Source organism: Solanum lycopersicum, chromosome 9, assembly GCF_036512215.1.
Source record: "Solanum lycopersicum chromosome 9, SLM_r2.1".
NCBI classification, from domain to species: domain Eukaryota; kingdom Viridiplantae; phylum Streptophyta; class Magnoliopsida; order Solanales; family Solanaceae; genus Solanum; species Solanum lycopersicum.
In genome coordinates this window covers 51,634,143-51,649,549 of record NC_090808.1, presented here as the reverse complement: position 1 = coordinate 51,649,549, position 15,407 = coordinate 51,634,143, and the positions used below count along the sequence as shown (strand labels likewise).

The 15,407-nt window shown below is 32.4% G+C and overlaps 2 protein-coding genes across 2 annotated transcripts; one reads left to right on the top strand and one right to left on the bottom strand.

Annotated features, from left to right (window-relative positions):
• Positions 1-4,098: 4,098 nt before the first annotated feature.
• On the top strand, positions 4,099-8,544 carry LOC101259782 (putative pentatricopeptide repeat-containing protein At3g25060, mitochondrial). The gene has a single exon (XM_004247236.5). The coding sequence runs from the start codon at positions 6,470-6,472 to the stop codon at positions 8,495-8,497; it is 2,028 nt and encodes a 675-aa protein (XP_004247284.1). The 5' UTR covers positions 4,099-6,469; the 3' UTR covers positions 8,498-8,544.
• Positions 8,545-8,551: 7 nt separating this feature from the next.
• On the bottom strand, positions 8,552-11,513 carry LOC101251810 (uncharacterized). The gene is made up of 2 exons (XM_004247025.5): positions 10,710-11,513; positions 8,552-9,198 (listed from the first exon to the last, which is right to left on the bottom strand). The coding sequence occupies exons 1-2, from the start codon at positions 10,987-10,989 to the stop codon at positions 8,828-8,830; spliced, it is 651 nt and encodes a 216-aa protein (XP_004247073.1). The 5' UTR covers positions 10,990-11,513; the 3' UTR covers positions 8,552-8,827.
• Positions 11,514-15,407: the final 3,894 nt, after the last annotated feature.

The window sequence follows — 15,407 nt, the reverse complement described above, 5'->3', positions numbered from 1 at the left end:
TTTTCCTAAAGTCTTATAGACTCTCAAAGAAAAGTAAAGGCGTCCCCCTACCGTTCCTTAAGACTCTACTAGACCTGTTCTTGTGTGATGAGACCAACGAACCTAATGCTCTGATACCAAGTTTTGTCACGACCCAAATCCGGGCCGCGACTGGCACCCACACTTACCCTCTTATGTGAGAGAACCAACCAATCTAAACCTTAACATTTCAATATAATATACACAGAAAGTAATGCCGAAGACTTAAACTCATTAATAAAAACCAATTCAATAACTATCCATATTCAACATCTATTATTCCCAAAACCTGGAAGTCATCATCACAAGAACATCTACCTTTAAATTACTAACTAAGAGTGTCTAAAAAGCTAAAAATACATAAGAAGCTAGTCCATGCCGGAAGTTCAAGGCATCAAGACATGAAGGAGAAGATCCAGTCCAAGCTAGAAGCGTTAGCTCACCTTGAAGATCCGGTGTGGCGAAGACTGGCTTGAGTTACTGTTGAGTCGAAGATGACGGCACGTTTGCTGCACTCCACAAATAACAAGAAGAAAAACATAAAAGTAGGGGTCAGTACAAAACACGGGTACTGAGTAGATATCATCGGCCAACTCAAAATAGGGAACAATATATATCAATATTATCGTAAATCAACTATAAAACTCAACATGTAGCAACAACAAGTATTATAATCATCAATAAGTACCATCAAGTTCATCCATGAGGGCTCAAGCCTCAACACCATACTCATTTGGGAATTAAGTATATTAAGTTGAGTATATTATCATCTTTCAAGATGCATTATCTTTCCTCCTCTTGTGTCGGTACGTGACACTCCGATCCCCTACTACTATGTGTCGGTACGTGACACTCCGATCCCCTAATTCTATGTGTCGGAACGTGACACTCCGATCCCCTACATGTGTCGGAACGTGACACTCCGATCCCCTAATTCTATGTGTCGAAACGTGACACTCCGATCCACTAATACTATGTGTCGGTACGTGACACTCCGATCCACTAATATCATTCTGTAAATCATCAAGCCTTCTCTATACCAAGGCATCATCAATCCCATTACTTTAATTCATCAAGCCTTCTTCTATACCAAGACATCATCATTAATAATGTATATTAAAGTTTCTTTTCAAGATTTGGGATTCAATATTTTCATCATGCTTATCTTATCACAATCACATAATCATATTCATGCAAACATACCATTAAGCATATAGTAGGGTTTACAATACTACCAATACATATCATTCACTATTAAGAGTTTACTTATGAAGCATGAAAACCATAACCTACCTCCACCGAAGAGTTGAATCAAGCAAGAATTTTCCCAAAGCTTTGTTTCTCCCTTCTCGTTCGATTCTCTCTCTCTCTCTCTCTCTCTTGTTCTTTCTATTTTCTTTATTCAAACCCTCTTTCTTTTATCCTAATTAGTATATAATTAAGAATAAAAGATGGCAATAATACCCCACTAATTAACTTAGGTTTACCTCTTTTAACCCCTCAAGAATTTTAGTTATTAATATAACCCCACGAAATCTATAATTAAGGAAAGAATAGTCCAAAAACGTCCCTTAAAACGTGTAAGGAAATCCGATTCTGCCTGGGACTTGTGCAACCTGTGACGGGCCGTCGTGCCTGCGACGATCCGTCCTGCAGGTCGTCGCAAGAGTCAGAGAGTCAATTTCCACTGAACAATCTATGACGGTCGGTCACGCCTGTGACGGTCCGTCCTGCCATTCCGTCACGAAGTTCAGAGAGTCGATTTTCAATACCCAATTTCAGATTTTCTAAGTGTTTTGAAACGAGACCCTACGACGGTCCGTCGTGCCCATGACGGATCGTCGTTTGGTCCGTCGCCTCAGCCTGTTTTTCCAGAATTGAAGTTTGTTGCTCAAAATGACTAAACAGGTCGTTACAATCATATTATAATCGAGATGACTCAACCAGTCATGCCAAATGATGAAATAATTATGTTTAATAAATATTTTATTTACCATGACATGTGATTCAACCACATCAATACTTGTGTGGTACAACCTAGAAGAAAGTGCAGATAATTTTTCATGCACAAATTTTTTCCCTCTTTTATTGTAGTAATATAAAGGTATTCAACATTTCCTTTATTAGTAGTCTTAATATGATAGTCATTTTGACGAATATCCTTGAAACTTAACAAGTTTCTTTGAGACTTACTACAATACAAAGTATTATTAACAACCAATATTGTTCCTCCGGGTAGTAATAATGATGCTATTCCAAAACCCTCAATTATTTTTGTACTACCGAATATTGTATTAACATTGACCCATTTCATAATTAAATGAGAGAAATATATTTTCTCTCTTATATAGTGTAAGTTGTAGCACTATTCAGGAGGCACATATCTCCATTACGCATCTTGAATCCATTTGAAGACTAAAATTTTTTATTTTTCTTCATTAAATAAAAGTAGATCATAAGAGGTAAGATAACTAGCAACATTGCAAGAAAATTTAGGTCTTTATACTATTTTACTTTTAAAATAAAAGTGACATAAAAATGTTAATAAAAGCACACAAAAACAACAACATATTGTACATCATAAAATAACATCAAACTTCATTATGATCTCCAAAGAAGTCTTCAACCTCCAAATGAGTAATATCATTGAGGTTATTAAAATCGTTATTCTTCAAAGCTAAATTTGCTTTAATATTATCATTGTACATTTGCGAAGATTTTTTCTAAGCATTATTAATTTTTAAATGTCCAGTGTGATTTCACCCGAGCATTAAAAGAAGATGTACCACATCTATATGCCTTTCTTTTAAAGGAATTTTGATTAAGCCTGACAAAATACTCATGCGTCTAACATTCACTCTTCCAATGGTCTTTCATGCCACAACAATGGTATTACTTTGAGAACCTATATTGTTTTCTCTTTTATAATGACCACTACCACGATAATTATCATATTGTTTTCTGCCATTGTCACATTCACACACATTATTATGGCCCCAATTTTTATTTTAACTTCTTTCAGATAGGCTATGTGCTTCTACCACATTTTCCAGTAGAGGGACAGTTTCAATGGGACAGACTTCATGATTTTTCAACAAAAATGAATTATGTTGCTCAGGCACAAGAAGTCATAAGATTAAATTAGAATACTTTTTAAATCTCCTTTTACGATATTTTTGTTGTAACACCAGATTTGAGGCATGAAAAGTAGTAAGCGTCTATTTCAACATATCCTCATCGGTTATATTTTCCCCACATAATTTTAATTGAGAAGTGATTCATAAACAACAGAATTATACTCACATACAATTTTGAAGGCCTGTAATCTTAAGTGTATAGAATCATAACGAGCTCTTGGCAATATTGTTGTCTTGACTCTTAAGGTGGTCATACTTTTCCTTTAAACGAGTCCACAATTCAAGTGGTTCTTTCACTATTAAATATTCGGCCTTTAATCCTTCATCCAAATGATGACGAAGAAAATCACAACCTTCTTTTGTCCTGACTCGATGTTGTATTACCTTTAGTAATGGTGGTACCAAGATCTTTAGCGTCTAGGTGAATTTCAGCATCAAGTACCCATGATAAATAATTTTTGTCAAAAATATCAAGTGCCATGAACTCCAATTTTCTCAAATTTGACATGATTAAAAACTATCATAAAAATAGTAAAATTAGATTAAAATAAATAAACTTTTAGATAAAAGATATATGTCACCATTAAAGCTGTCCCGAATTTTAAAAAACACACCTTAACTTTGTTGTTACCCCCACTAAACAATTTTGAGTATATATTATTATATCATTTTTCGATCAGCCCCAAATTTTAAAAAGCAAGTGTGTTCACACACCAATCGTAACATGACACGTATTAGTTTAATTTATTTTTTTTTATCTTTTTTTTTTATTTCTCTCTCTCTCTTTCTTACTTTTTAATTTTTAGTTTTAAGTTATCTTTAATTTCATTTCATCTTCTACCTCTCACTTTCAAATAATTCATCCCTTCATTTTCTTTTTTTTTTCTTCACATCTCAGTCCCTTTGTCAAATAAAATCTCACTTTCATTTTTTTCTTTTCTTTTTTTTCTTGTTCTCCGGTCAAATTCGTTATAAAATTCATACTATTATTTAGACTTTACTAAATTATTGATCACAAAATTAATTATTATTTTAAGAAAATTTAAAATTTTGAAGTATCATGAACTACTTATTTTCTTATAAATTCAAAATTAGAAATCATGATTTCAAAAGAATTAATTCCCCAAAAATTGAAAGAACTTAATTGAAATCGGATAAAAAAAACTATATGATACTTCCTACAAGTTTAATTTTCTAATACTTACTTTCATTTTAGTTTATAATATTATACTTATATCTCTTTTTTTATTAATAATTATTTTCTTAACCCAATTATTATGAATATAAAAATACAAATTTAACTCTCCTCCATTACTCTTTTTTTTCCTAGTCAAATACACATCTAAATGAGAAACATATGACTTAACCATAATTAAGTGAATAAGCTTTGAACAAATAATTTCTAAACTTTGATAAGAAAAGATATTCCCTACTAATCTTAGAATCCAGTGATTTCAACTTATGTTTTATATTCAAATATCAATCTTGCCCATTATCTAATCACTTTCTGTGTTCGTAAATTTATTTTTAACATATTATATGGAAAAACAAAAAATAAAAGAAAGGATTATCATCATATTATTATCGATAAAATCGTTTAGTAAGAATGAAAAATAGAAAATGCATTAGAATTACAAAGGTAAACTATTTACAAAAATATTCCTTTTTAATCTTCTTTTATAAAATAATAATAAAAGAAACGATTAATTTAAAGGGAAAATATTTCGTAAGACCACTGTTTATAGGCTAATCAAAAAACGTTGATAAGTTCCCGTTCCATAATTTTAATACTTAAATGTAAAAATATCAGAAATAAAATTAATGACATTAATATATCCCTATTAATTATGTTAAGACCATTATTATAAATAAATAAATAAATAGCTATACAAATAAATAAGAGATAAATATAATTTTATAAACTATAATGAAAGTAAATATTTAAAAAACTAAATTTGAAGGATGATTTGTGCAATTATCTCTTTTATCTTTTGGTTATCAGAAAAATTAGTTTAACTTGAGTGACTTTATAAAAGATAATCTATAAGTTGAATGATTTTATTGATACAAAATAAAGTTGAGTGATTTTTTCAAATAATTTCACATAGTTGAGTGACTTTTTGAGATATTTAGTCAATCATCTCATTAATTTATCTCATTTTCATATAACTTCAAAACTAGAAATGATAATTTTGAAAGAATCACGATTCTCTGAAAATTGAAAATTTTTAATTAAAATTTAGATTAAAAAAACTAAATAGTATCTATTAATCATCTTGAAATCTAATGGATTTATCAAATTGTTATAGATATATTTACAAGATTGAAGAAAGTTAAACTAATAGTAGTAAAAAGGGGAGATGGAGTTGTGGTAAAAAGAGACATAAAGTTAGAAGTTTCAATGAAGATGAAAATAAACTTTTGAAGAAGAAGGAAAAAGAAAAAAGATAATAAGAAGAAAAAATTTAAATAATAAGAAACAACAAGAAAATATATTTTATAACAAAATAATTGCAAAAATAAAATTATATTCATTTTTTTAGTTTGTTCACGCTTTTTAAGAAAGTGTATACACTCTCCATGCCAGGTGGACAAAAAATGATGTAATAATATTAATTCAGAATAGTTTAGGAAGGTAATAGGACGTTTACATAGTTTAGGTTTCCTTTTAAAAATTCAGGAGAACTTCAATGTCACTCTCAAACTTTTAACCATTGAAAGTTAAGAATATCATATGTAGCAATCTTTTAATAAGAAATTTTATTTTCAGTGATTAATAAAATTTACTACTATCTTATATTATTTAGAGAACATATAAATTGAAATATTCTAATGTATAATTGTACTTAGGATATGAAAACAAAAATAGTTATATCATCAAAACATATCTTAGACTTCATGTTGATAACGTGTTATAAAATAAAGTATTAAAAATTAAACGGCAAAGAAATGAAGAGAAATAGCATTAATATTTTTCTTTCAATTAAAAAAAATGTTTTTCTTCCAATTATTTTAATATTTCAACGCATTTGTACCTACACATGAGTATATATAAAAAGTAAGGACAACAATGTTTTTCTTCCAATCTCTAATACTTCAAAATCATAATTAAATTTCTTAAATTATATTTAAATTTTTTGAAGTCATGCGGTGTAATTTGATACATACCATCCACGTTTCATTAGTTACAGAGAGTATTATATCTATTCTTATATAGATTTATTTTTACCGTCATTGGGAATTTCTTTTGTTGTTGTTGAACCATTGCAAATGGTGCTATTAAAGAGGTGAACTTCAAATTCCCAGTGGACTAAATGCGCTTGTTACCACATGAACTCAAACCTCTCCTATTGAGATGTAAACATAATGCACTGATTTCTCAAATTCACACTCTTATGGTAGTATCTGGGCTATTTTCCAATGGAAACTCCATTGCCCAATTAATTTCATCATATGGCAAAGTGGGTGATCTCAAATCTGCCCACAAATTGTTTGATAAAAGTCCCCTGAGGAGAGTAGATTCTTGGAATGCTATGATCATTGCCTATTCAAAAAATGAGTTCCCTGTTGAGGTTGTAAATTTTTATAGTCAAATGGTTCTTGAAGGTGTCAAACCTGATAGCTCAACTTTTACTGTGGTACTTAAGGCGTGTACGATATTGCAGGATTTGGAGAAGGGCGAAGAGGTTTGGGAGAAGGTGGTTGATTGTGGGTATGAAAATGATGTCTTTGTTGGGTCCTCTGTTTTGAACCTGTATTCGAAATGTGGGAAGATGGATAAAGCAGGAGCTGTATTTGAGAAAATGCAGAGGAGGGATGTTGTTTGTTGGACTACGATGATAACGGGTTTTGTACAGAGTGGAAAAGGGAGAGAGGCTGTGGATTTGTATAGGAGGATGCAAAGGGAAGGTATGGTAGGTGATGGTGTTGTTATGTTGGGTTTGATACAGGCTTCTGCTAATATTGCAGACACGAAATTGGGTTCTTCAGTTCATGGTTATATGATCCGCCGATCCCTTAATATGGATGTCAATGTACTGACTAGCCTTGTTGATATGTATGCTAAGAATGGAGAGTTGGAGAAAGCTACTCGTGTATTTCGGAAAATGCCTTTTAGGAATACTGTTACTTGGAGTGCTTTGATTTCTGGCTATGCTCAAAATGGCTTTGCTGTTAATGCTCTTCAACTGCTGATAGAGATGCAGCTGCTAGGATTCACACCTGATGTAGCTTCACTTGTAAGTGCACTTCTAGCATGTTCTGACGTTGGCTCTTTGAGATTGGGTAGATCAATTCATGGCTATGCTGCCAGGAAAGTCATTATAGATCAAGTTTTAAGTACTGGATTGATTGACATGTATGCTAAATGTGGGCTCATTTCTTGTGCCCGTGCCATTTACGACTGCATCATTTCTAAGGACTTGATATGTTGGAATACGATTATAGCATGCTATGGGATCCATGGGCATGGAAAAGAGGCACTTACCCTTTTCCAGCAGATGAAGGATCAGATAGAACCAGATCATGCAACTTTTGCTGCTCTTCTTTCAGCTTTAAGTCACTCGGGATTAGTGGAGGAAGGCCGTCATTGGTTTGATATCATGGTTAATGAATACAAGATTAAACCTTCTGAGAAGCATTATGCTTGTTCAGTTGATCTTTTGGCTCGAGCTGGTGAAGTTGAAGAAGCTAAAGATCTCATCACTTCTATGGAAACTAAACCTGGGCTTGCTGTTTGGGTTGCCCTTCTATCTGGTTGCCACAAACATAAGAAATTTTCCATTGGAGAATTGGCAGCAAACAGGGTACTTGAATTGATTCCCGAGAACACAGGTACTTTCGTATTAGTAGCAAATTTCTTTGCAGCAGCAAAAATGTGGGATAAAGCAGCTGCAGTGAGGAAGCTTATGAAAGAGACAGGGATGACAAAAGTTCCTGGCTACAGCGCTGTAGAGGTAAAGGGGAGACTCCATGCTTTTCTTGTGGATGATACAAGTCACCCTCAATATGAACAGATAATGGGACTTCTATGCAATCTGGAAAATGAGATGAAAGCTATGGGCTATGTCCCAAAGACAGACTTTGTGCTGCAGAATCTTGAAGAAGATGTCAAAGTGAAAATGTTGGGTATTCATAGTGAGAGACTTGCCATTGCTTTTGGGCTTTTAAACACCGCACCAGGAACCAGATTACTTATCACAAAGAATCTGAGGGTCTGCGGTGACTGCCATGAAGTAACAAAGTTTATCTCTGTTATAGTAAAAAGAGAGATTATTGTAAGGGATGTTAAGCGATTTCATCACTTTAAGGATGGAACATGTTCCTGTGGTGACTACTGGTGAAACATGTAAAAGCTCTATCTATAATCCTGTTAGATACTGGATAAAAACTAAGAATACGACGAAAATGTATTTGTTGCTGCCTTTGCATTCAATAGGAGGTCCGTCCACGAAAAAGAATCAGTTGAATGAAGAATAAAGATAACACACAATTTATAGTTTGGACTGACACAAGGTAGGGAATGTTAACAATGTCTATATCTGAAAAGCAATACTACAAAATTCTCATTGAGTAACAACATTTCCCAAAATCCGTTTCTGCTTAAAGAAGGGTCAAGACATGCAAGCACATAATTATCAAAAATTTGAACCAACTGCTTCTGTCTATTTTTCTCAACTCCGATAACCATGAGCTTGATTCTGAAGATTTTGATTGTCTTCTAATAGACGGTCGTATTCTAAAAGAAGATCTGCTGCTTGTTTTTGAAGAGCAGCAACGTGTGCTTCCGCCGTTTCAACACGTTTGTCTTTCTCCTCTGACTCCAACTTAACCTTCTTCAGTGTCTCCGTTAAACTAGACAATTGTTTCTGCGATAATTTTATTTCCTCAGCAGCTTTATCTGCTTTCTCCTTAAGCTGCAGCTTTTCTTTCTCAAGTCTTTCAAATTCTTTCTTTGAAGATCCCGCACTACTACGCAACACAATTAGCTTCCGAAGGTAATGGTGCATACGATCAATTAAGAATCCGAGAAACAGAGAAAATCCTGAGTGATATGTGCCATTCAAATGCAGATAAATTAGCATAAAATGAAATAATAAATGAATAAGAGAACCCGAAAAATGCAAAATTGCAGTAGCATGCATATTTTTATTTGTCATATGTAGTGCTTTTTTTCAGTGGTTAGTAGATCTATACTTCAGACTGAAGTTATGGTTGCAAGACCCAAAAATCTAAAAGTTATGGTTGCAAGACCCAAAAATCTAAATCCATTTTGACTGCTGCGTAGGAGGAACAAACTCTTATGCTTTGTCAACCTTGAAACATAATCGCAGAAGCGCATCTACATACTACCACAATATAAGACTTGCAAGTAATGGCATGTCCTTCACTCAAACAATTAACTGTAAATCTTGAGACATTCTACCTACATGTGTGCATTCTTACTCCATTATCATGTCATATCAAATGGAATATACAAAACAGCTTCATCGGAGAATCAGGGAACGACCCAAACAACGGAGTAAATCATAACATTTATTTTACTAATGTACATTTTGAAAGACTGGGACTAGTATCAATAGAATATCAACTGAGATGGTTGAGAATAAGACACTATTAAGTTTAGGTAGACTACTGTCGATCTCTAGACAAATTTCTCTTCAAATTCCAAGATATTTAGAGAACTACTTCATTGCACTTGAATGTTGTTAAAGACTAAAAACAGCATAGCTCTTCGAGTGGCCAGCATTGAAGAAGCTACTTTGCTATACTCACTATTATCCCTAACTTAAGATCAAGAATTAGGAGGAACTGATGCTCCCGCAAGTAACTGTGTCAATTGCACAGAACTTATTTTGACACCTAGGAGTCAAAAATTCCCTCCCCACTTCTTCCCCAAACCCAACAAAAACAATAATAAACGTTTTAGCTTTTCAATCAACTAAGCTCAAGCCTAGCATTAACAGTGTTAATGATGATACACGAGAGGAATAGAGAAGAATATGTGATAGTTTCTTATCAAATCTCAACAACGATTTGTACATATTGGTATAAGCTCCTTTCAAACCAGTTTAGTACAACAAACAAATCAATGAAGTTCAGTTCCAACAAACTCCAAATAACCCATCAAAAAATGCTTGAAAAAAAGCTTCCTCCCATCACAGTCATCCATGAGAACTACTACAGATATATACATGAATTAAGAATTATAAAGATTCATCAAATATACAAATTAATCCCATCACCGGATGTCTATTCAATTGATAAGCGAAAATGCTACATGTCCCTGGTAATTATCTTCATCCACATTCAAACCTAAAAGTAGCAGCCAACAAATCAAAGAGAGTCTATAATGAACTTAAAAGATTGTGCCCCTAAATTTGTAAACAAAATACTACTACTATCATGAAGAGTAACAACTGAACAAAGAATCTGATTTTCATTTGCATACGCCATAATATGGATAAATTATCACAAGAGCAGTATCTCAAATATCAGAATCCAATAGCAAGGGAATGAAACTGAGTTATTTACAAAGGGTTTAAAGAATGATACCCATGAGAGTAGCCTCTAACAAGTTGGTTCTCCACAAAACCTGATCCATTGGTGTCATTGTACCAATCTTAGCCCCCTTATTCTGAATCTTGATAATACTAATGAAGTTGGAAAATAAGATAGCTGATATTGTACCAGCAATAGTTAAAACAGTACCCTTTCTCATTTTCACCTGATCCAAACACTTCATCACCAGTTCCCTCAGTGGCCCAATCTTCACCATTAGAAGAAATGCCACCATACCCTCCAAACAAAGAACCATAAACAACAACTGAATCATTTTTACACTAAAAAAAAAAATCAATCCTTTTTATACCTTCAACTAAAACCCCAAAATTTCTTCAAAGAACCAACATCATAAAAAAAAAACCAAATCAAGAATTGGGAAGAAGCCCCTGTAGAAGTAAAAGATGTCTAATACTAATTAAAAACCTAATCTTTTACAACTCATCTCTAAAGAAGTGGTAAAAGGATAAAGGTAGTAACTTTAGCAGAAAATGTTAAGGGTTTTGAGCTGCAGATCTATGGAATTAGTTGCTAATTAGAAATAAAGAAAAAAGAAAAGAACTTTCTTTAAGCAAAACCCGTTTTTTGGTTCAAACTTTTAACTTTTTGGTTCCTCTAAGCAAATGGTGTGTTGGATTGTTTTGTTTTTCACTTTACTTGGGAAAAGGAATAGCAATAAGAAAAAAGAAATGTGAATTATTAGTAGTAATATTGTCTGTGTGTTCAGGCATTACAAGTTGGACGGACGATTGGGCTTTGGTCTTCCTGTTATATGTTTGTTTAGTTTAGTACTACTGCACTTCTTCTGTCTGCCCCTATGTATCTATTTAGGCGTAATAGTTTTAGATTTCATGATTATTTTATTTTAAAAAAAAGAAAATTATGTAATTTTACTTTTAGTTGTCATATTTTTTTTAGTGTTAAACTATAAGAATTTTCACTAACATTTTATGATATATTTTTTCATCATATTTATATGCAAAAAAATTAAAATTTATTGTATTTTTTGTGTATTTTTTTAATATCTAATTTTTTTTGGTTTAAAATATTGAATTAACGTTATCTAATTCAACTTTGAAAGTTAATCAAGTTGACTCTCAGAAATCACTACATGATAATTTAAAGTGGGCTGAGGCAGTATTATCTTTTAAAGTCGTGTTTTCAACAAATAAACGTAAATTAATTTACTTTGATTAACTAATTTGATCAATGAACATTGATTGGTTATTCAATTTTCTATATTAGTCAAACATATACTTTCAAATTTAATAACGCTAAAAAGGTGAAATATGTAGAACAATGACATTTATGCAATAATTTTGGGAAACAAATATTAAAAAAAAAAATAGTAAAGACAACATATAAATAGGAATGACAATAAGCCCTTTCTTTTATTGCTTGGAGTTTAAAATGTAAATTGAAAAATCATCAAAAATAATTTCAAAAGTTATGTGAAATTGAATAAAAATGTCATTCATTTACAATAAGGAGAAGAGTCTAAAATGCCCCTTAAGTACTTGAATTGGTACAAAATTATTACTTATCGACCTTTCGGTCTTAAAGTACCCCTATCGTCCACCTTTTGACTCAAAAATACCCTTGATGCTAATCATTTCACTCATATTTGTCCTCAATTTTAATAGCTTTTTTAAAGTAAAATTATTAAATATTTACTTATGTCACGACCCAAAAATGGACGTGATGGCACTCGTCTTATCCCACCAAGACAAGTAAGCCTATTATTATTAAAAATAAATAAATTACCCGACATTAATTAATTTAGTTAAATGACAATTAAAAATTATCAAAAATGATCTTTTCGGATCCGGGTCATTACATTATCCACCACTAAAAATCATGTTCGTCCCCGAACATAAGGAAGAAGAAGAAAGAATAATTGACATTATCAAAAGCTTGAATTATGATCTACTAGTTGGTGTTCTTATCTCCAAGTGAGCTTCTCCTTAAGACCATTCCATCAAGATAGAGTACTTAGAACTAAGCCTTTGAATCAAACTTTGGAAAATCTATAAATCAAGAAAGACTATCAAGCCACAATTAACTCATGAATCCAATTAAAACTAAAACCCATTGGACCTTAACACAACCACCATGATGAATTTTTTTTCCTGACATAACTAAGATAACCTTCTAAATCAATACTGAATACGAACAAAAAGTGAACATGAACCCACTACCACACACTCTCAATGCACAAATTGTTACCGGTCTTATTATGATTCTCTTCTCACAACACAACCTCTCTACAACTTAAGTTATAATAAAAATTTGATCTTTAGACATCGGATAGTCATCATGGAAAATCAAACTTATGCAACCCGAAGAAAAATAAGATTAAGTAAACACCCAACAAGCGATACACTTCAAATGTACAACCTCTAATATACTTTAACTATTCTAAACAACTCCGAATATTCCATAATTGAAATTACTAAGTCCGCCAAAGGATCCTACTCTGTCGAGAGGACATAAGAGGATCGGTACATCCGATCCACCACTAGGGGTTCACCCGTAGTTGTAGAAATACACATGAGTATATGTATTGAATCATACTCTAAACCATGTTTAAAATGAAGAAGGTAATCACATAAAGATGTATAGAACCAAGGTCGAATAAAACTAAATACTTCTTCCATAATATCCATATTGAATATTTCCATTCATCTTACTACATCCCTTAATTTTTAGCCATCCAAAACCAACCAGTCTGATATCTATTATAATCTTACACATATTCGACTTATCAAACTTTACATACTCTCACAAGGCTCCACTAAATCCAACACTCTTAATGCTAACAAACATCATAACAACACCATCCATTTACCTTACTCTCAAACCGCCACTAGTATCAGGTCTTCTTAGCGCACACATTATCGCCTCAAATTTTTTTTTTTCAAATTATGGCGCTTTCTCTTTCCATTTAAGCATAGCATGATAGATATAAGTCACACCCAAAACTGATAACACTAATTTCAAATCTATATTTATCCATCAGGGTAAAATAATTAAGTCACACTTAATGTCAACTTCACCTAAACTTTCACATACCATTTTCAACCACCATCATTTACCTCATGCAATAACTCCAAGAAACCCTTGATCACTCCAATATTTATGTATACTATAATCTCATAACCTCTACTCACCATTAACACATTATAACAATCTATTTTGTCTCATCAACAAAGTACTTTTAATCCCCTCCGATCCTCATTAACCATGTAAAATTGTAGGTCCACACTATTTAACATCCATTTGTTACCTATCACATTCTGAACAATCTACCTCGACATAACCATATATAATCTTTCACACGTCATTTATTGTAATCCAATTCTCCAAATTCCTCTAAAGATACATCTTTGACCCTTACAATCTGAGTAAATATCCTTATTCTTGCCTCCTCCTGAAAGTTATATAGCCTATCATTGATTCATTCTGTTAAGGCTATAGCTCATTTCAATTCAATTTGAGTGGTGCCCCAACACCTCATACAAATTTCCAAGAATCAAACTACTAATCAATAAACAAAATCATAAACTTAGATAGTCATAAGTCATCATTGTAATACAATACTTATTTAACAAACCATTCTTATCATACAATTGCATCTTATTCACAATCCATCACGAACTCTTACTACCATTATGTCCAATTAACTCGTTTCATCACCACGAAGTCAACCATTTCACCAATATGACACCTTAAATCTAGTTATACCAATCAAAATCAAACTAACTCAATCTCATGTGCACTTCCGTACAAAAATCTTCAATTACCTTCACAGAAGTATATCTTGAGACTTCTTTTACCTATAAGCTTGTCAATCTGATATATATTTATTTCCTTGGACATTAAAATGAAATCATCGGTCCATATTTAGAAATTTTGAAATACACTTCTCAACTCAACACATTAATAACGTATCAACGATCCACCACTAAAAGCTTTCTTATAAAAATGCTTAACTCAAGTGTCCATAGTAACTAGTTGGTTTCCCAAATATGAATTTAACATCGAATCTCATTATATGAGCATGTGATACAACTTATAACTCCTTATGTAGTTAGTATTCATGTTTAACAATTAACATATCTGTTTTTCATATACCACTAGTACCACATCGTGAAAGTCCGTTACATCCACCACTAGAACATATCATACCTACCGAGGATCATATCCAAATAGGTTACACATTTCTACCTATCTAATAGCTTTAAAATAATATCAAATTCGTTCCATATCTAGCCAAGCTATATATATTCTTTCGTAGGACATGTCGATAACAAAAGTAACACATTCCATATATCTAGCCATGTACCTATCAGTACCATTGTAATAGTCATATCATGACTTTCTTTGGTATACACTCAATTTATGGAACCACAAAAGAGATTCTGACTTCAATTGATGCAACATCATTCGCTAAGCAACCCATTAATGTTATGACAAATATATCAACGGTATTTTTCAAGTTACACTATTCATTATCTAGCCAACTCTTTGAACATTTAACTTCTGATTGTCGAACCACTCCAGATATTGTTTATACCACATAAGTACTATTTCTTTTACTATGGTAACTAACCTTACTCAACCCCTTCAAATATGATCACACATTCCTTTCATAAATATATCATTTCCACCTTAATACCAGATTTAATTAAC

Excerpts from the sequence above, each read along its gene's own strand:
- LOC101259782 (XM_004247236.5), top strand. The coding sequence starts at position 6,470 with ATGCGCTTGTTACCACATGAACTCAAACCTCTCCTATTGAGATGTAAA.
- LOC101251810 (XM_004247025.5), bottom strand. The coding sequence starts at position 10,989 with ATGATTCAGTTGTTGTTTATGGTTCTTTGTTTGGAGGGTATGGTGGCA. Across the intron at positions 9,199-10,709 it reads GTTAGAGGCTACTCTCATGG|GATTTTCTCTGTTTCTCGGA; the intron begins GTATCATTCTTT and ends CATATCACTCAG.